Source organism: Strix aluco, chromosome 5 (assembly GCF_031877795.1).
Source record: "Strix aluco isolate bStrAlu1 chromosome 5, bStrAlu1.hap1, whole genome shotgun sequence".
In the NCBI taxonomy this organism is placed as follows: domain Eukaryota; kingdom Metazoa; phylum Chordata; class Aves; order Strigiformes; family Strigidae; genus Strix; species Strix aluco.
Window position 1 is genome coordinate 8286058 of NC_133935.1, and position 22118 is coordinate 8308175.

The 22118-nt window shown below is 47.5% G+C and overlaps 1 protein-coding gene across 1 annotated transcript; it reads left to right on the top strand.

Annotated features, from left to right (window-relative positions):
• The first annotated feature begins 93 nt into the window (after window positions 1-93).
• LOC141923986 (C-type lectin domain family 4 member A-like) lies at window positions 94-21715 on the top strand. Its single transcript, XM_074825779.1, has 9 exons — window positions 94-1519; window positions 7706-7955; window positions 10627-11394; window positions 13046-13381; window positions 16872-16988; window positions 19484-19576; window positions 20126-20277; window positions 20444-20565; window positions 21103-21715. Exons 4-9 carry the CDS (start codon window positions 13315-13317, stop codon window positions 21245-21247), a joined length of 696 nt encoding a protein of 231 aa, XP_074681880.1. The 5' UTR covers window positions 94-1519; window positions 7706-7955; window positions 10627-11394; window positions 13046-13314; the 3' UTR covers window positions 21248-21715.
• Window positions 21716-22118: the final 403 nt, after the last annotated feature.

Here is a 22118-nt window from a genome sequence, read left to right on the forward strand (position 1 = left end):
GTCAGATTGTTGTTGCTTTGGAAGCCCTGCAGTTTGAAGGTCTTTTTATCTCCAGCAAGATCCTGGTAGCCTACTTAACCTTCTGCAAGTGTGTTATGGCCTCCAGATTGGACAAGAACAACTTTGGGAGTGAACAGGTTCAGGCTCTGTCTGGGCGAAGAAGCAGGAGCATGGAAGAGGGACACGAATATGACCTATGGCACTTCCAAATGGGTAAAAACCCAACCCCCAAAATCTACAACATGGAAACAGGCCTGGCTGTAGGGGTGTATGTGATGCTTGGTAAGAATATGGATAAAACTAGCAAGTGAGAAAACTTAGTTGCCCTGCCATTTAGCATTTCAGATGTTAAAGGCTTCTACACCCTGCAGATGTTTGAAGAATTGATTCTTGCCACGCTTGCAAATGGGAAGCAGCCTCTCTGCTGACTGCAGAGATGAGCAAGGTGAGCTGAGTGGGCCCTGTGTCTGGGAGCAGCAGGGACAGGCTGCTCGGAAAGGGAGAGCAGGCTGGAAGCTGAGTCACAGCAAGGCAGGCAGGGACAGTGGCCCTGCTGGCAAAGGCACAGCCCCACAGTACCTGAGCAGGAAGATTGGAGCAGCTCAGGCTGAGGGTTTAGATCAGCAGGGTACGTGGCCAGGCGTGGGCATGGCTGCACTAGCTCAGGCAGGGATCAAGGGTGAGAACCTTAGCTGAGATGAACTCAAAGGCAAACCTTGCTGAGGTTTCTCAAAGCCAGACACCTGTATTATTTAAGCTGGACCTGAGTCCAGGCAGACAGTCCCCCAGAAGATGGAGAATATGCTCAGGGCCCTGATGTTCTACTATCAAGCCTGCCCACAGCAATCTCTTGCACAGTCACGCTTGCTCAGTGTTCCTCTGGCAGACAGCAAAGCTCTATATCTGTTGTGTTGAAAGTACAATGGAGGTCTTGTGATCTGGGTAAAGATGAGAAGTCTTAACCTTTTAAGTCAGCTGTTTGAATGGCACCAGTAAACGCTGGTGTCATTGTCAAACATTCTAGCAGCTGTGGTGGCCAAAAAATAATTCTATGTTTCTTCAGATCTGGAAGCAAAGATGTTGCCCTGTTTTGGTGAATAGGGTGGGTGTATTGTGTAGGTCCTGGCCAGGCAGAAGATGAAGGGTCTTGTCCTTGAGCTGTGGTGAAGCTTCTGTGACTTTTCAGTAGGTACTTGCAGCAAAAGGGTTGAATAGTCTTAAGAGGGTATTTCTCCAGACTAGGAGGATTTTCAGGTGAGGTGTAGCTAAGGGAGGTGCTGGGATGTGCTCCTGTTGGTGCACAGAGAAGCACAGGGGACTGCGAAGCAGTTCAGGAGGGAGAGCTTAGTTCTTTCTGGAGATCTTTCTGGAGATCTTTCAGGTCCCCGTGTCTTTCCTTGCAGTGAGACCTGCTAGAACACAGCAGCTTGATGTGTCTTGTATAAATCTTCTCTCCCTTCTCCTTGGTGACTGTCAGGAACGGTATTTCCATCCCTAGTGGGAGAAGTTGGCTGTGATGGTAAGTTACTGGTGAAATGACTTGGCCTGCAGCTGGACTGGCTGAATCCTTCTACCTCTTCCTGCACTTTTTGTTGCCAGCGGCTTTTCTAACATTGCAGAAGCCAGTGTGCAGGCTGCTTGAGACCTACAGTCTCTTATGTTGCAGAAAATAGCGTTCTCTAGGTAAAGGATTAAGGCCAGGCCTTTAATGTGGATCAGCAGCTCAAACTCATTATCTCCTGAACATTTATTATGTTCCACTTAATAGATCAACTGATTTCCTTAGGCGGCTGGGAAGAGCTGTCCTCCGTCTGAGAGGGACAATGGCCAAAGAGGGAGAAAAGTTCATGCCAAATGGGAGACAGACTGTAGCATGTAGAAAGAGTCAAGAAACAAGTGTCAAAGGGAAGATCCCAGTTTTGTCTGGTGGTTATTTCTTTTGCAAGAGCTGTAGTTGAGCTGGGATGTGAACATTCCCTCCCCTTCCCCCATTAATTCAGTTCTACATTCTGTGACTTAAAACTCCTGTCTCACAGCTGTGCAGTAACTGTTCCTTACTACAGCCACACAGTATGGATTGCAGGCACAAACTCCCTAGCTTTAACAAAGCCTTGGTGATGTGTCTGGACTCCTGAAGAAATGGAGAGGAAAAGGTGTCCATTGGAGGAAATCAAACAAAATAAAAACCAAACAAGAAACCAAAACCCTGAAGTCTTCCTGAGCTTTGAGGGGGGAACAGGATCCGAATCTGAACTCATCCTGTTAAATCGCCATAAACCTGCCCAGCTCTGGGAGGGAGCCCAACTGTGCTGTTAATGCATAAAACCAGAGCACTGGGGCCTATGTAGTTAACACACATTGTAACGCCTCAAGGTCTAGGCAATCCATTGAGTGCTCATTACATTATGTGAACAATAGATTCTCAGTCTAGAGACCATTTTAGGTCTCTTTCTTCCAAGTTAATAGCTTTGTCTATGTTAATAGTCAGGAAAAGCACATTGCAGGATGTAGTACCCTTCTAGTTTGATAGCTTAATTTTGCCAGCTGCTGTTAGCTGTAGCTGTGTGTCCTCATCCAGAGCTGGGGCTCTGACAGACATTCACTGCGGCTGTCTCTGAGCATGGGAAGATCAGCCAGCAGCAGCTGGTGCACGTTGTGGCTCCCAACCACAGCCACGTCTTGCCAGCTGTCACTGCTGGGAGGCTGTGGTGAACTTCTTGCATCACTTAATGTTTAGGGCAGGCCAGCCAGGTAACTTGCAATGGCCTCCTTTCCCTTTTCTTTCCCGGCTGTTGTAGGAGGACAACTCCTCCGTGGTGGGGCAGAGGCAGCTGGATTGCTGAGGTGACCAGCTTTTTAATCCTTGAGGCAGTTTGAAGAGACATTCCCTGAAGGAGGGAGCTGCCTGTAACTTGCAGCCTTTGTGTTGAGTCTTGTGTTTAGATGTAAAGAGGTGTGGTGCTCCCCTGCCCTCCTAGCCTGGCCTGCAAGTCTGGCTGGGTTGGTGACACCTGCGACCAAGGGCTTGCAAATTCAGCCTCACCCATGACCGTGTGCTGCCATCTTCTGCTGAATCGCCTTGTTGCAGGGCTTCTGGCAACCCTCGGGCTCAGCCACCATCTCCAGGGATTGCCAGAAGCCCCCAGCTTCTGGGAGAGGGGGATGCAGGCAAACATCACCCACGAGTTGGCTAGTACTGGTGAAGTGCTCTCTGGAAAATCGCAGCTGGCATCTGTCAGCAAGAGCGTGCTGACTCCCTGGGTTGGCTGCCTGAAGTGACTTCCCCTGGGCAGGGGAGAGGTGTGCCTGGGAGGGATGTGACCAAGGGCTGGACGCATCTGCAGGTGTTCCCAAAAGCATCTGAGATGGGAGGGAAAGGAAGAGGTGTCTTGACTTTAGCATACAGGAGGCACAAAGGAGTAGGAGGTAGGCAACCATAGGATGCCGGATCAAGAACTTCGGTGGGTCTGGTTTAAAACAGACCAGAAGAGCTTTGAGTGACAGCAGAGTTTGTATTGGCTTTTATTGAATGCTTCCCTCAGTCCAATAGCAGCTTTGCCTTCATGTCCACCAGTATCATGATTTGTCATTCAGATGCTTTCCTGAATGACTTAAAACTGACCCCTGGTCAAGTTTACAGAAGCATGGCTTAAAGATTTTTGGTTTTTTTCTTCATCTCTTTTGACAGTTTGGCAGTAACGGAATTGGTGCTTCCAAATGTAACCATATTCTGCTATCTGAATGCCCTCTGTGCCTCAGTGCCCTCGTGCACAGACAGCACAGTGTAGGGCTAGAATCGAGATGTCCCAGGCCAGGCACATACCTCCTCTTGTGGATACACGTGTGTATGTTGTCTTTAAAGTTTGGCCCATAGGAACTGAAGCCCTCCTAGTCTTTTTTAAAGTGAAGTCTAAGCACTTGTCCATAAGCACTGATTATGGTGTGAAGCAAACTGTTCAAAGATGTGGGGAGGTGCTACATCAGTAGCGCTACACAAACTGTCGCTTTGGTTAGCTGGCGGGGACAAGGAACTGGATCCTAATGAGCAGCAGGACCAAGAGGAGAGCAGTAGGAGAGCATTTCCTTTGAAGAATATGTGCTAAGAGGCTATAGATACAGCAGCATAGGCTGCATGTCTGGCCCAGAGTTAGGGGCTGGTGTCACTAATCCCTAAAGCTGAAGTCAATACCATGGGTACATGTACAAAGCATGCTTGGAAATGACCACTGCATACTTTTTGGGTAGAAGAACAGGAAAAGTCCTTAAGCAATACATTCCATACCAAAATAGGGTTACTGTAAGCCGAGAACCTGCTCTGGGTAGCCTGATCTAGCTGCAGAAGTAGCCCTGCTTTGAGCAAGGTCTGAATGAGATACCTCCAGCCTGAACTATTTCCTAGCACAACTTTTGTGCTAGGCTGTGGTGAGGTGGGTCCCGCAGTGGGCCAGCAGTGTCCGGTGAGACATCTGATGTGGGGGATTGGTGGGTGGTGGGGAACGACGAGGTCTGACGGTGATCCTTCAGCTCAGGAAGAGCAGAGGCTGTGCAAGGACCAGCGTGGTGTGCTGTGCCTGCCCAGTCTTAAAAGTGCTAAATATGAAAATAAGCGTGGACTGGAGGCAGAGTCTAGGAGACAGGCCACGGTGCTGCAGGCCAGCGTGAGTCAGCAAGGAGCACTTTGCCTTCTGTGTCAGTGCCGGCTGCAGCTCCGGGGCCTGCGAGGAGCTGGCAGCGGGGGCCCTTCGCCCTCTGAGTCAGTCCTGGCTCCGTGCTGGAGGCTGGCACCCGGGAGCGCAGTTTGCCCGCCCTTCGCTTTACTGTGCCGGTGCTGACTTCAGCGTCCTAGCGTGGTAAAAGTGGGTGATGCGGGCATCTGGAGAGTGTGCCCTTCAAATACAAAGTGCTCTTCCCCACCCACCTGTGCTGACATTTGTGTCCTGCGTGCAGTTTGAACCCCAAAGCTAGAGCCCTTGCTGCCTGGCATTAAAACTTACTCAGCCTACTTCGGTGATGAGGTGCCAGGGAGCGTCCAGCTGAGTTGACTGTACTCCCTGGGTTTAATTCAGCTTTCTGCAGGTGTTTCCAGATGGCTTTTGACTTGTCCCCTCCTGACTGGATGCCTAGGACGGCTGCGCTGCTCTGGAGGCCGATGGTGTCCCTCGCCCCGCTGCTGGCCAGCAAGAGCGTAGCGTGCAATGGGCGCAGAGGCTCCAAATGGCGTGCAGGGACTTCTTGGGTATAGGGTGCAGGGTAAGGGTCAGCACAGGCCATTTACAATCTTCCTGATAGATCTACTCTTGAGGATATGAGCAGCGTGAGGGAGCCACACGATGTCCATGCTGAGGCAAGCTCTGCAGGGCCTGAGGTTTGTGCTGCTATTCCAGTGCCATCTGGTGGGGCAGCCTAGCCAGTGCAGCTCTCCCCAAAACCTCTCTCTGGGAAGGCTTTGCTGCATTCTCTTCATGTGCACGCAGAGGATGTGAGGATGTGGAGGGAACCAGCTTGAGATCAAATAAGTAGCCCTAAGGTTACAGCATGGGTCTGGATGACCTTACCTGATAGCCCCCATGCTTGCTCAGTGACTGTGGTTGTTTTCCATTTTTGTGCTTTTCTTTCCACTCCCCCCACTCCTGCTTCAAAAGAGGGAGATTAGGTGCATTCACCTCACTGGGCAGAGGTGTAGCCACACTGAATTCAAGGACATCAAGATCGGTGCGATTGTTGGACAGAACCGACAATGAAGCATGAAGGATTGCTTCTGTGGGGGGGTGTTACATGGCTACAGTTTGTCCATGGAAATCCCATGTGGCCACTCCGAGAAGCTAAACTTCACAGCCCTGCCTCTGAAACAGGCCCCTGGGTCTGACCAGGACTTGCATCTGGCCCAGGTTTGGAGTCAGATGTGCAGCTGTGGCAAGCAACTGCAGTACCTGCATCTGATCTCCCACAACTTCTAGCCTTGAGACCTGTGGCTCAGATCCAAAAGAAGAGGGGGGTGAAGGTGTGATGTTCCCAGTAATGGCATAAAACAAAGCTGTGGGCTAATGCATCTGTATGTGTCCTCTGTTGGCTTTGGTTGGATAATTTGTTAATTAGGGGAAATAAATGATATGTATCTTTTCTAAAGAAACAATCCTGGGTTAATGGTGTATGTAAAGAGGTGGGCTGGGGCTTCTTGTCTTTTTGAAGGTTCCCTGGATACTGTTCTTGCTTCTCTTATTCTTTCCCTTATACTTGAGGGATTTGGGAAACCTATCACCACAGGTGAGCACATGACTTTCACTTTCCAAAGCTGACTGAGTTTGAGCTCCCTCGGCTCAGATAGCTTTGGGACATGGTCTGTTCTGCTTGAAACCCTCAGCTCTTGCTAAAGCTTGGCAAAGATGTGGACAGAGAAGAACATTTCTTTCTCATCTCTCCTACTTTTATTTCCTTCCGCCATGCTCGGCATGGTACTGTAACTGTAGCATTTTGGGGAGCTGCTGGTCTCTTTGAAAGTGCTAGAGTGTCACTCTAGGTGTTTTTGCTGAGGACACAAAGTGTTGCTGCTGACTCAGGCCTGCCTGTGGTGAAGTGCTGCCACCTGCCAGAAATTCGTGTGGCTTTGCAGTGCTACCTTCTGTTTTATCTATCTCACTCTCTGCTCTCGCCTCCCTTTCTCACTCTCCATTGAGTTTTTCTCTGTTTCCTCTTCACCCCTAGATGTTCAAATGTCCTTTCCTCTGAGCTTTCACAGCTCCATATAACCCATTTATTCCTAAAGTCTCCTAGTATATCTGTATGGCACTCCGCTTCACCTTCTGGCATCAGCAGGGGTGTCTGCCTTCCAGAAGAGGTTTCTTCTCCCTGCAGCTCTGGCCAGTGCTGTCAGCCATGGGCAAGAAGGGCATAGGATGCCTTTCTCTCAGGTCTCAGCAGGCTGCTGTGCTCCCACACTGTCCCCTGCAGCTGGGGGAGCTCAGCTCCTGCAGTGAGATCTGCAGCATCCTGCCCTAACCAGTTCCTTGCAGCAGGATATGCAGTGGGATCATTTATTGCTAGATTCCCTCTAACCAGCCAAATCCCTCAGGCGTTCTCAAGGAGCTCTCCACTGCCTGAATCCTTTTGATTAGATATCTGCCATCCCTTACTAATGTCGTGCCTTGGGGCCCCATTCTTCATGCTTCAGTGCCTTTTTATGCTCTTCCCTTGGCTGCAAGGGCTCTGCTCTCCCTTTATTACCTCCATGGCCTTAACCCCTAGGAGGGGAGCAAGGTGATGTGGAGGGGGAAGCCCAAGAGGGTGGCATGCATTTCTGATGCTCTTCTCATCCAAGTGCAGGGACAAAAAGCCAGGATTGGGTCTAGGCTGTCTTTATCTGTGTGACCTGGAGGACTGCGCTAGCCAGAGGTGCCACAAGAGCAGATGATGGTAGGACTGTCCTATCAGCGGGCAACTAGGGTCCAGGTAAAACCAGAGCAGGCAGTTTTATGAAAGGACTGGGTGTGGGCTGTGCTTGAATAAGGTCTTGTGAGAAGAGGTCTTGTGAGACGGTCTTGTGCTCTATTCAAGAAGCTGAACAAAACTATGCATAAGGCTGAGTGGTGATAAATACTTAGTTACACGAATGACAGTAGATGGATAGAATCCAGTTTGGCTAGAGGAAATTCCTCCCCCACCTCATTTCTGTCTTTCTGCCTTTCTTGCTTTCTGCTTTGCTTTCCAGGATGCAGCAAGCTGCCTTCCCTGTGTCTGTGCTCAGGGGGAGACCCCACAACTGGTGGAACAGCAGAGGTGTTCTCCCTGAAAGATCGCTCTTCTACCCAAGGTTGCCCCACTGGCAGCCCAGCTGTCTGGAGGAGCTGAAGCCCACTCAGAGGATGGGAGCCACATCAGTAACACCCTTCATGCTGTTGGATACAGAACCTCAAGCTGTGCTCTTAGCACCTGACTGTCTCCTGACCAACCTCCACCTGGTAGGCGCTCTGGACAAATAATCTAGAAAGATCATACTGATGTTAGTGCCTAAAGAATAAAAACAGGGCAAGCATACAACGTGTTCTCTTTTAATGTTTTGCCCCATTCCAAATGTTATCAGAACAGGAACTTGCCAAGCAGGGTATAGTTACTTTGCATTAAGCAAACCCTCAGTGCATTTCTCTCCCGTTATTTTTTTCCAGTTTCCACCTTTAAGCCAAGTAAGCTTTCAGATGCCCAGCATCCTGGGTTAAGGAGTCCATTGCCCAACTCAGTTTTGTGAAGAACCACCTTCCTTCATTAAGTGACCCCCCTTCTCTTCTTTTAATGCCCTGTAGTTCTTGTATTAAAAAAACCAGAAATGACTCAGTCATCACTCAGCCTTTCCTAGATGATTTTTGTAAGCCTCTCTCTCTTCCCATCTTCAGGGTGCAAATGTCCTATCTCAATTTGTTGTTCTTTATGTGGCAGTCATGCTATACTTTTTTTCACCCTTGTCTTTCTCTGAGCCTTTTCTGGACCCACTGTATCCTTCTTGAGATGATTTGAGTTATGAGGACATAATGATACAGTGCTGTAACAATATTTTCTGTACTGTTCTTTATGCCTTTTTCCTGCTATTCCTATGTTTGATTTGCTGTTCTTTCTGCCTCTGAACAGATTTTCTCATACATCTGTTAAAATCTGACATTTTTCTTTGCATGTGACAATAGTTACCTCAGAGCCCGTTATTTTATGTGTGAAGTCAGGGCTGATTTTCCTAAAGTGCATTGCTTCGTTACCCACTTCCCTAAAGAGCATTGCTTACCTACACAGGACTCTGTCCTTTTGTCACCCTGCTACTCAGTCTTATCCTTCTCCAGTTCTTTGCAACTGGCTCTTGAATAACTGCCCTGAATAATTTGGTATCATTAGCAGATTTTATCATATCAATTCCTCTTCGCCATGTTGATGAAGGAAATGTTAGTGTGTGTCCTATTACAGACCTGGCAGAGTTCTGTAGGTGTTCTCCCTCCATTGAGGAACTGTCTATTAATTCCTACTCACTTTTCTGTCTGCTTACTATGAAAAGATCTGCCTTGTTATCCCATGGCTGCCCACTTTCCTTAGATGTTTTTGCTGAGGAATTTCATGGGTAGCTAGATTATTCTCATGCATGTGATTACTGACCCCCCAAAGAACTACAAGAGGCAGGATTTCCTTACAGGAGTTATATTGACTCTTCCCAAAGTACATCATACTTACACACATTCCATTAGTTTCATTCTTTTGATACAATTTCTATTAACTTGGCCACTACAGATGTCAAACCTTTAACTTCCTAAATCTCCCTAGATTTCTCCCCTCCCTTTTATATATTCCTTGCCATCCTGCCATTTGCTGATTAAAAGGCAGTTTAAGGCAAGAGGCCACCCACTGCTATTAGCAACTGTGTCACCCCTGAGTTTCTTGGGAACCTCTGGGACCATCTTGCCCAGACCTACTAATTCCTTACCTTTCGCACACTTTTATTTTCGACAGGTCTTTTAGGTTAGTGCCCCACAAAACACAGTTCTTGTGGGAATTTCTTCCACTGTCACAAATAATTAATTTAGCTTTGTTTTGATGCCCTTGTTCTCTCTGACTGCTTCTTTTATACCCTGCTCTTCAGTTGTCCTCAAAACTTGTGAAAAGGTTTCTGCTTTTCAGTAGCCATAGGAAAGAAATTATTGCTAGTTCTGATGGCTTCTGCTAGTTGTTTTTCAGACTCTTTTTTACCTTTGCTTTGTTGTGATTTTATACTTACTGGAGGTCATGATCATTTCAATTTTCCTCATTCAAATGGAAGGTCAACTTGTTGAAGAACACATACTAATAACCCTCAACGTTTTAGCTGTGTCAACTTCCTTTTGCCTTTTGTCAAATCTTCTAAAGAGGTACTAGGTATTGGCTTTGGGCTGCCAATTTTGATGTCCCTGTGTAACCTCCATGCTATTTGTGATGACTGAATGCCCTCAGCTGCCCCTCTCCATTCTGACTGGCTTGTAACAAGTGTCTCACTTCCCTGCAGCCTCTGCCACAGCTGTGCTCAACTTCAAAAGGGGATTTTTTTGGAATGTGTGGGGTCACAGCTCTAGGATTCAAGTCCTTCTCTTTGCTTATGAATTCAATTTTAACTCAACTGCTTCAGCTTGATTTTCAAAAGAAGTAAGGCACATGCGATGGTGCTGTCTCCTCTGCTGTTACATGGGCCTGCTTGCAAAATCAGGTGAAATTGGCTGTGAGGTGAAAGCCTTGCAGATACTACCTTACTCAAAATTCATTGACAGGTAGGGAAGAAAGAGCATTAGTACCTCTTTCTGATTGTGTCATCTAGGCAACCACCTAAAGGCAGCAGCTGGAGCATGAGTAAGGAGGGAAAGCAGGACTGTTGTGGTGAGCAAACACACGAGTCCTAGAAAGAAGCTGGGGCTTGCAAGGTGTGTGGGAGGTACCTGGCAGTGCTGAGTGGGGTTGAGATGAAAGATGTCTGTGGTATTGTGGGCGGATGAGGGTGTGCTGCATGGGGTGGGCAGAACACAGGTAGAAGGGGAAGAGAGGAACTGAGGAACAGCAGTGGAAATGCAAGGAAACAAAGTGCGAGTTTTGGGTTTTTTTTTAAGCCAGGTCCTATTTTTTTTCTATTTTCAGCCCCACAACTAACTGCTGGGCTCGATTCTCCCTATCTCCCACCCATTTTCATGCCATCAATGCATATGAAATTGGAAGTACAAATTTTACCCTCAGAAATATCACCTCACTGTTGTTGCACAAGAGCCCATCGTTGTGTCCTATGGAAGTATGATTCAGGGTTGAATTTTGACAGCAAATAACAACGCTGATGGCTGAAAAGGAAGAATTGAGCTGTCTCCTGGTGTTCGAGTGCAATCTGGTGTATTCTAATAAAATCAGCAGCTAGATTCTGAATTTACATTTGAAATGCCTCAGCTGTGTTTGGAGATGTGTTTCAATGGCAAAAACCTCATGAAGCTGCACTGTGACTTCCTCTCTGTCTGCTGATTGTATTTCCTGTTTCTTCACAGTGGAAAGTTTGAAACCCTGCCAGGAAGCAAGCCTTTTCCCCCTGAGACTGAGTCTGTTGTGGTTTGGTTGGCTGTGGCAGAGGGGAAGCACACAGAGGATTACTCTGGCTAAAATCTCAGCATGAAGTTTGAAGGCATAACTAGGTTTCAGCAAATACTTAGGGAGGCTTAATTCTAGTGAGAAGGTGAAGCCTGAAGGCAAAGGAAAGTGCTGGAAGGATGTTGGAAAGAAAAGCAGGCAGCATACATCTTCTCAAGGAACCAGACTTCTGGCCTGCAGCTGCTCCTCTTGTATAAAAGTCACCCTCTTTGCACACAATACAGAAAGGACAAGTGAAGCCAGCTCAGTGCACAGGAGACATGAGGAGGCTCCTTGGTAAAGAAATCCAGCTATATATACCCCATTCTGTTTAGGGGCAGTTCTCCATAATCTGTGTGCATATGTCCACTACATCCCTCCCTTGTCCTCCACCTTCTGCCACATTGTTCTCCTCTGTTGTCTGATGCGTATTCTTCCTTGCACTGTCCTGTCTCACCTCCAGCTCTGCCCTGTGTACCCTCCATGCTAGCTCCCTGGATGTCCTGTGAGTGTCTCATTCTGGACTGCCTTGAGGAAATTTCAGCTAGCAAAACAACCAAGCAAACCTTCCTCCTTCTTCATTCTGGTTGTTTTGGAGACCTTACTGAAAATGATCAGAAGGCTGGAAGACCTCTCCCATGAAGAGAGGCTGAGAGAGATGTTCTGCCTGGAGAAGAGAAGACTCCAGGGACACCTTATTGCAGCCTTTCAACATATAAAGGGAGCTTTTAAAGAAAGGTGGAGAAAGACTTTTTACCAGGGCCTGTAGCAAGAGGACAAAGGACAAAGGTTTAAACTGAAAGAGGGTAGGTTTAGATTAGATGTAAGGAAGAAATTCTTTGCTGTGAGGGTGGTGAGGCACTGGCACAGGTTGCCCAGAGAAGCTGTGGCTGCCCCTTCCCTGGAAGTGTTCAAGGCCAGGTTGGATGGGACTCTGAGCAACTTGAAGCAGTGGAAGATGTCCCTGCCATGGCAGGGGCATCAGAACTAGATGACCTTTAAGGTCTCTTCCAACCCAAACCATTCTATCTGCTGACTGAACGCTTCTCACCCTTTTTCTCCCGGGTATCCTGACTCATTGGCATTTCTTCGAAGAAGTCTTTCTGATTCAGCATGTATCTCAGCCGCCATTTCCCTTAATTGTCTCCTTTCAACATCTGCCCCAGCTTGAAATCAGACTAAACATTAGTCTGACATTTTCCCCAAGGTAATATCATAGGCCTTTACTAGAAAGCAGGAAAGGGAGATAAATGAAAGTGTTGGAGCAAAAAATAGAAACCAGCCCTTTCAGCCTCAGAAATGCAGCCTGACTCCCTGAAGCAAGCACTTCTTTGAACTTCCACAGGCTGTAAATCAGGTTGTGATAGAAAGGTCTCTGTGTGTGCTCTTTCCAATAACCTCTCAAACTATCAACCCCATTTTTTTTCATTCCACTTTGCTTGTTCTCCTCCCCGACCCTGGCTTCATCTTTCTCTACTTCTCCTTGGATATATCAGACTTTTGATTATTTATAGTCCTCTGCCTGATGCTGCAACTCCTCAGTCTCACTTCTATAGAGACAGTTCCTTGTTTGAGATTTGTTCTAGTGTTAGCTGCCAACTGGGGCTGACTTCCCAGGATGAGTTATAGCATGGGATATTTGATGTAGCAAATGCAGCTTAACCACAAGAGACAAGTGAGGGCAGAATGCATTTTGTATTGGGCTGTGCTGCAGGTTAAACTGGGCTAAAACCAGTGATAGCTCCAAACCTAAGAGCAATGGTAGAATTATTAACAGACAAAGAAAGGCATGAAGATAAGGGAAGGACAGAGAGTTAAAAAAGAAGTGTGAAAAAAGAAACAACCAAGAGATATTAAAAAGGAAGCCTACCAGCTGAGAATCTGACATGGGGAAGGAGGACTGCAACTTCCTTTTCAGTTAAGTTCTCGTTTTAATTTTCTCTCTCAGAAGTTTCCATAGTGCTGGGACTGATTTCCTGGGCTAAGAAACTGAAGATCTGTTCAGAGCATTTCTGAGCTCCCAGGAATTCTCAGGTTACCACCAGTGCTTCCAGTGTCCAGCACAACCTTCTTTGCAGACAGAGGGTGAACGAGCAGATGGGAAAAGCACAGTAACTTATCGGTGTCTCCGTCAAAAACCAGGGACCTCAAAGGCTGACCTTCTATGTGGCAAAACTAAGGACAAAGGGACAGGGCCAGTGTTCACACTGTGCTTAAATGGCATCAGAAATCACCTACGCTGAGGTGAAGTTCAAGAATGCATCACCGGCTGCAGTGATTGAAGGTAAGGAATGGATGGGTTATCCAGGGGAAGGGGACCTGGAGGGAGGAGGGCTGAAAAACAGCGAATGGTGACTTTTCCTTCTGTGACTGTTTCCTACCTGGTCTTGACAAATTGGTGAGAAAAAGGAGTTGTCTACTACTACATGAGCAGGAGACTGGAGGACTTCTGAAGTAAGAGGGTCAAGGAATGTCTACAAGAGGAGAGGTGGGAATCTTTAGGTGGTGGGGGTTGCAACATGAACGAGGATGACTACCGGGGCCACAAACAGTCGGTTTCAAATGAGCATTCAGCAAGGAACCTATCTGGGCTCCCTTAGTCCCCTGGTTGCAACACCAACAGTGGCAAATGGTAGAGGGTCCAGGATGGGTGCTGTACAGTAATAGTGCTTAGCTCTGGCACAATGCAGGTAGTAGCTGCCTCCTTACATGTTATGTAGTCTTGGTTGAGAGAATAATTTTTGGACAAATAGTGAGTATGAACAATAGAGACTATGGTTTATTACAAACCATTTGATCTGTTACAAAGGTGTAGGGGCTACCAGGGCAACAAATGGCAGCAAATAAGCCCAAGCCCTGGCTGCTCCTGCTCTTGCCTCTCAGAGTGAGGCTGCAGGTTCCTGCTTACGGAGAGAGCAGCAGTAGAGAACAAACATGCCTCCTTACAGTAGAGCCGTCAGTTGCCCTCTACAGTTTTGTGAGAGGTGACACTGGCTGCAGAAACTTACAGCCCCATTGTCCTCGGTTGATTGAGAAATGGTCCTTGGAGAAGAGAGACCCAAAAGTTAAAAGTAAGAATGGGCTTGAAGAAAACACTGTAAAATACACAGAGGAAGGATCCCATTCTGTGATTGATGTTTACCACTCCTGAAAAATAATTAACACACCAAACACACAAATTTGTATTGCTGTTAAAAATCACGGTTGTAAAATGGTGTCTCTACTAGAGTTTGTGCAAATTTAAGGCATGTTCTGATCAGTATGTATTCTGTAGTCATTATGCTGCAAGTAAGAACACATAGAGATGTCCTATGTGTGGCTCGTTGCTTCCACCCTTAGACACAGGACCCTACACACCAGCAGGTGAGGGGTGAAAGTATGTGTGTGTAAAAGAATGAGTGAATAAATAAATAAATAAATATTGCTGCTAGAGATATTAACTTGCCTATTTACAGCTTTACGTCAGTTCTACGATCCCAAACAGAGCAGGCATCATCTCCAGGTTATTCCTTGCCCGCTCTGAGGCATGAATCATGCAAATAAAGACTGTACATACTCCTCACTGACTTGAAATCTCACTGTTTTCAATGCATCAGGGTTAGCTGGTTCTGGTTACGGCTAGCATTTCCATCATGGTGAGGTGTGGGTGGTGGAAGTCCCCCATTGTGTTCCCAGTGACCTATTCCAAGGACACCCGATCCAGCTGTGTTTGCTTGAGCTGCTGATGCCAGGCTCATGTTATAGGTTTGGGTATGTGCTCAGGGTCTGTCTTTGGGTGCACCTGTCCAAGTGATCACACACTGGCTGTAGCTTATACTTTGAATTCAGAGAAGTGTCCACTAGTACTACTGCACACAGTGCTAATGTCTCTCACAGACTCATGGTATGCTCATAGTATGAGAGTTATGATTGAAAATTATTGAAAAATTGAGGGAGTCTTGCTGCTCTGTTGGCCTTCTGAGTGGTTACTCTGGCCATGCGGACTCCATGTTGGTAATGGCCAAGCACAGCTGGGTTTTCCCATTTTGTAGCCTCTTCTAGTTGGACTCTAGAGATACCAAAACTGACAGTCATTGGAAGATAGAGAGGAGAAGGCAGCAGCTAATCAAACAGCATATAGTCTGTGGCAGGAGATGGCAGAGAGTACCAGCGTGGGTTTCACACCACAGTGCCGTTAGGGTTCCTGCATTTCCAAACAGGATTTCCCAGGTAGAAACATAGGCATCTGTGCTGTACCACACTTGTTGCATGTGCCTAGGAGATGATGGATTTACATGCTGAATAACCAGCATATTCTCATCAGGTCTGTTGTGTTGTGATCATGCTGGACATGTTGCAGACTAACTGTAGGAAGCATGTTGCAGGGAGATTAACTCACTGAGTATGCACAAGATCTACTGCACTTCAGTTGTGTTGGTGAGGTGCATGCATGCTGGCAGTGCTCTCTGTGCCACCTGGGTGTGAGTGTGGAACGCACAGGTCTGACTGGGCACGGGATGAACAGTCAATCTGTGGACATGCAGCACATCAAAAAATCATTTGGACTGGGCAGATCTGTTGTCTGAAGTAGGTGTCTGGACCACAGACCATGATCTGGGTCCTTGTTTTCACTGCAGACAAAAGCTCTGACTAGAAAAACATGATTTGGCCAGGGAAATCTGGGTCTTGTCTGTCTATGAATGTTTTCTCTTCTGATAATGAAAGGTGATGCTTTTTGCCCTGCTGTAACAACCTCCTACAAGTCTTTGGGAAGTAGTCAGAGGGCTTCCCCAAACAGCAGGTTACTGGAAGTCTTGCTTACTAGGCATGACTGGCAGGCACACTTGGGAATCTCATGCTGAACAATGAACGAGGTCTCTCTAAAGCTTTTCATTAATATCAGTCTCTCCCAAAACTTCTTTACTCCTGTCCTGCAGTCATGTGCTGCTGTTTCTTTACCCTCCTGTTTGCCCCATCTTGCATACCTGCCACAACCTAGAATAGTCTTTAACAAGTGTTTACTTCTGCTTCCCTGTGAGCCATTCTCCTGCCTGCTCCCAGACTTCCTCAGTACTGGCAGTATTCCTCTAGACAAAAGTCAGGCCCTGGTAAGTCTGAATCTGAGTGGGATACTTTACTCAGGCTGCTGGACCCAGCCCTCTGTTCTCCCCAGCCATCCAGCCTTGCACAACCTAGTTTTACTACAGCATATCTCTAAACCCTGGCTTGGAAAGCAGAGATGGAAGGGAATATTTTTTTTTTTTAATCTTCCAATGATTCTGTGCCATCATAGCTTTGTACATTTTTTGCCTCCTGTCCTCATTTGGCTTACACCAACCTTCTTCTACACAGAAAATCCAAAAACTAAAGAGGAACTGAAGCGGGCGAAAAAGGTTTTCTGGGGAGAAGTCAGCATGAAATCTTCATATGAATGCCTCAAGTATCACAGATAGAGCAATGTTGTACTTGGCAGCTTTGGGCCCCATCTAGAAAGACATGCTTTCACTCCAGATTTTGGGGCCATGTGAAGGCCTCATCCCAAACACCAGTAATTAGCACTGCCAGCTGGGCTGGGGCTGTGAACACTGTTGCTGAACCTGACCTTCTCCAGAAACCACAGAGGTCCCCTGCTCTGTCCCAATCTTCCCTTCTCCCAAACTGTGTAACTTCCACATCAGAACTGAAATTGCATTTTTCTGGAGCAGCTCTCCCTTGAGTTGTACGTCCTCAGTGTGTGGACTGACTGAAGCATAGTTGACTGCTGTGTTGTATTTGCTGTGTTCCTTCACTTTTAGTACCTCCTGAGACAAAGAAGCATGAGCCCCGTCCCCAGAAATACCCGCAGTGGGTCCCGTGGCTGATCTCGCTGCTGCTCTTCTTGGTGTGCATTGCCCTTGTTACTGCTCTCCTTGGTGAGTATGTGCAGGATGGTTACAGGAGAGAGGTCTGGGGGAAGTGCTGGGAGAAAAGCAGAGAAATCAGAACCCAGAGGGGAATATCTTCCAACCAGGAGGGAGTTTTTCCTCAGGAACAGTTTTGTCATGAGAAAGGATGCAAGCACAAACATTTTGGCTCAGAAAACCTGAATGTTGAATATTTGAAAGGTATATTTAGGAGCAGAATCTTTCCTGACTACTTAAGCATTGGGGATTTTAGGGTACAGTTACAACATGGCACAAACTTCTCTCTTGCAGGGTAGCAGATGTTTTGGCCAACTGGTATGTGGGAGCTAGGACTACCACAGCATTATGGCAGATGGTTCTGTTATACCCATTTTCTTCCCTAGAATGATGGAAAGAGTTAGGTGGGAAGTGGTTTCTGGAGGTCTCTAGTCTAATGCCCTACTTGAAGCATGGCCATCTTCAGAATTTCAGGGTTGTTTGGACTTTCTTTTCTGCCCTGGCTTTGTATATGTGTACATACATCCCCCAAATATTCCACTGTTTACCCTGAGGCGTTTTCAGTGTTCCCAGATTACACCGTCTCTTTGGAACTGTGGAACAGTTCTCTATCTTCATACCACACAAAAAAAGAAACAGAATTAATTACAGAGGGGGAAAAAAAAACTGGAAATGGGAGCACAAGTGTCTATGAAGGCAGATGCATCTGCACTTGGGCTCTCTAAGGTGCTTGGACACAATTTGTGTCCTAATGGAAAAAATGGCTTTTCACAGTCCTGTCATCTCCAGGATTAACTGTGTGGTGCAAACTCTCACACCTTTTTAGTGTTAATTGCAGTATACTAGAATAATTCATAAAAAGTTATTCTTGCACACAATGTTTGTGGTGACTGTGATCACTGTTTTTTTCTCATTCACTGCTAAAGATCATTCATGGAATGTTTGCACAAAATGTCAATAAAGATGATGGATTCTGGAGGAGGCGTGTTGTCAGGATAAATTGCTGCCCTTCCTTTTGCTGTCATTAGTTCCCGAGTGCCAGAAGTTTGTATTGCTTTCTTCCCAAATGTATAACTTCTCACAGTACTCTGTCAAATGGTTGAGAAGGTTTAGGTTGGGCTGTCAGAGTCTGATACAGTCTGGCCAGGTTTTTTTAGATGTTTCACACCTTCCAAGTGAATTTCACACACTCTGCCATGTGTAAAATGGTAACATATTTAATGGTAAATTTTCTTATCTAAGTTAATTGATGTTGTGTAGGATTTTGATTTAGCAGAGTGATACAGCAATATATTTAAATGAAAACACAGTTAGCAGAGCGTAGCAATCACAATGCAGAGTTGAATCACAATACAAATGTAGTTCCCATTGTCAGTCTCTGCAATATGCTCAACATCAAGACACTGGGTGTCCCCAATGACCAAGGAGGAATATGTGGGTTAAAGCCAGCTCAGGCCCATAGCTATCTTGAGAGATGGTTTTGTTACTAATACATTGGCTTCATGCTCCTCCGGCTAACTTAGGAAGACACTGCTCTCTCTTTGATCTTTAGAGGGATGAACAGGTACACAGCTGGTCAATACATTCAGCTGATGCAACTGGTTGATTCAGTCAACAGAACTAGATAGAACAAAGTCCATTGTCTGGTCTCCTTTGTGTTGAGAAGAGGTCGCCTTTCTTTGCAACAGGTGTGGCCAGTCACGCATCAGCCTTGCCCATCTCCTCCTCCGTTATAGGAGTTCACTGATGAGGCACAGAGGCCACTATTACTCTGCCATCCTCACTAGAATGATTTTTCTAAATGCAACGTTTGATAAAACAAGACATCATTTAGAGATTATCAGTGCCACTGAAGTGCTGCTTTTTATTCACTGACTGTAAAGAGATTTAGACAGGCAGCTTGGCTGTAGGTATCTCCATGGCAAAAGCCTATGGTTGGGTGGCATCAATCCCAGCCCTTCTGGCATGTCCTCGGTGTGATGCCCTTCCACTGGTCCTTCTGCTCTCTGACATGGAAGATTGTCTCTTTCTGGCTGGAAGGCAGCCACACCACTTGTTCAGGGCAGTTTTCTCAGAGCCGTGGACCAGGGATCCACCAAGCCCACCCCTTCAGCTCCACAGCACCCAAGGGGGCCTGATGTCAGCTGCTCGGTGCTGGGACAGACTCTGTTGACAAACCAGAGGCCAGCTATGGCCACCAGGCACTGTTTGGGTGGGTCACAGGCTTCTCTAGCTTTGTTGGCCATGTCATCCTGTCTAGATCTTGTCAGTCAGTGGGCAGAGGAGTCCTTGTGGGCAGCTGTGGGCTGCTGGGAGCAGAAATGCCCGTTCCCTTCGCTGAGAGGATGGCAGTTACCAGTTGTGAAATGGAAAGAGACAGCCCCAGGAGAGGCGATGCTGGGACAGTGCTTGGTTGGGACCTGGGGAAACAAGAGTGAAGCCCAGAGATGGTGTGTGAGGAGCTGGGAGGAAGGGGTAATCCTGCTGCCTTTCCTCTCCCTTTCCAGTTGCTCCCTTCTCCCGGAAGGGTGACCAGCCCACAGCCCTGCAGCAGGCATTCACGGAGTGGCGGTGCAGCTCAGCGGAGCCACAAGGCAAAGGTCAGCTGGCAGGGGTGCAGGAGGTCTTTGGGATGGGGACAGTGAATGCTGGGGTCTGCTGTGACAGCCAGCAGCAGTGGGAGCAGACTCTGGAGAGGCAGAGTGCAGAGGAAAGAGGTGGGGGGAGAAAAGATTTCCTGCTATCAGCTTAGGGGGAGGAGAGGGCCCTGTTAATGGTGTGCTGGAGGGCAGGGTGGCTGTGGAGTGCAGCTCTAGTCAGGAAAAGGGGCAATATCCCCTGTTCCCTGGGGCTAAGGGCCTAAAGGAGTCTGTACAAGGAGAAGTCAAACCAGATCACCAGAATAACTTTGTCAAGACCTGAGATCATGTTACAAGGATTACCATGGACTTGTGTACACAAAGCTCTCTGGTCATACTGCAAAGCAATGGGGTGGTACAGTATCTGTACTATCCTTGTTTTTTCAAGTGCTTTCTGTCAGGAAAAGTGATCCAAGGAGAACATGAGCATCATCCCTGGAGCACAGGGGTCCTTGCAATCACCATGTCTCTTGTTATTAGCATTCACCTCTGCGGTCTCTCCCTGCACAGAGCGAGGCTGGATGTGCTGCCCGAAGGGCTGGAAACGCTTTCAGAAATGCTGCTATTATCTCTCGGATGATACAATGTCCTGGGCTGAGAGTGTGCAGAACTGCACTGGGATGGGCTCCCATCTGGTGGTGATCAACAGCAAAGCAGAGCAGGTAGGTGCATGGCTGAGAGAGGGGCACAGCAGCCAGAGACACAGTGCCAGGCCCTGGAGGGGACTCAGAGCCCTCCTTGTCCTGCAAGGGAGGGGAATGTCCTTTCTGTGTCCTCTCTCTGCTCAGTCCTGCACCTCATGGGCATTGCACTCTCCCTGATTTCCAGGCATTCCTCTCTAAGGAGGTACAACAACCTTCAAGAGGACCGAATTTCTACATTGGTCTGAGTGCAGAGAAGGTGGGCCAGTGGCAATGGGTGGACCGGACTCCATTTAATGTGTCAGCAGCGTGAGTATCCCTGGATGGAGAGTGTTTGCTGCGGCTGCTGGTAGTGTGAGAAAGTAGGGGAGATGTGAGGGTGTCTGTTGGTGCATGAGAGGGAGGTGAGACAAACCCTTGTGAGAGGTCAGTGATGGAGCAGGAGAGGGCTGTGTGGGACACCAGGGTCACATGGCCCTATCCCTGTTATTACTTAACTACCTGTGACGTGGTCATCAATGCTGTAGGCACAGAAGAAGCTGCATCTCACCAGCAGGAAGAACCCTTCAGAGATGACCAGCCTTGCCTGACCTCCATAGTGCCCCCACCATGCCTATGTGCACTGAGCAGGGCCCTGTGGTGTTGCCTGTAGGAAGAAGGCAGGTTTCCACATTAGAGTGGTTCCAGTGGGATATCAGAGTGGGAGGAAGGTGGTACGGCTTCTGTCTGTGATTGGGCATTTGGAATTTTTCTGTCTCCTCTCCAAGCCTTGCATCCCGCTGTGGCCTTCCCCAGCAGTGCTTTACAGAGTACACTGGCGAGTTACACGTCTGTCTCTTATCTCAGGTTCTGGAGGAAAGGCGAACCAAGTAATACAGATACTGAGAAGTGCGTTGTAATCCATAGGCTTGAACCAACATCCAACAACTGGAATGATGTCAGATGCGTGAATCATCATCGAATTTGTGAGGCTGCAGCAGTAACTGTGTGATGGAGATACCCTCACCCTGAGTAAAACTGAGAGATGAGCAGTGAGCTGGGAGCAGTGCAGGGCTGTGTTGGGAGGGGTGGGGGGCCCTGGAGCCTGCATCTTCACTGTGCTGGGTGGGACGATGTGAGTGGAAGTGATATGACTCAGTGTCCAGCATTCCCAGTGCACGTAATGGTTCAGGGACCACAAGAAGGCTCAGGCTCATCAAAGCAGGTCCTGGGCTCTTGTGTCCTCTTCTCTCTGAGTGGGACCAGCAGCCACTGAGCAAAAAGAGGTTGAGTTCTCCAGGAAGACGACACGGGAAAGGAAGACAGATGTTCAGAGCTGCAATTTCTTTTGTCTCCTTGAGCAGAGGTGTCTGCTTTCTGTTGAGTCACACAGAGAATATCCTCTAGTTGCACTGGTTTTGCTGAACAGATACTGAATTCTTATATAAGAGAAAATACAATATTAGGCCAATGAAAAAGGCTCTGTGCTGTGTGTCTCTCTCTTTCTCTTTCCCTCTCTAAGCTGCAGGTGTTTTGTGGAATCATAGAATCATAGGATGACACAATTGTTTGGGTTGGACGGGACCTTAAATTTAATCTAGTTCCACCCCCCCTGCCATGAGCAGGGACACCTTCCACTAGCCCAGGTTGCTCAAAGCCCCGTCCAACTTGGCCTTGAACACTGCCAGGGAGGTGGCAGACACAGTTTCTCTGAGCAACCTGTGCCAGTGTCTCACCACCCGCACAGTGAAGAATTTCTTCCTTCTACCTAGTCTAAATCTACCCTCTTTCAGTTTCAAACCATTACTTGTTTTCCTCTCCCTACATGCCCTTGTAAAAGTCCCTCCCCATCTTTCCTCTAGTCCCCCTTGAAGTACTGGAAG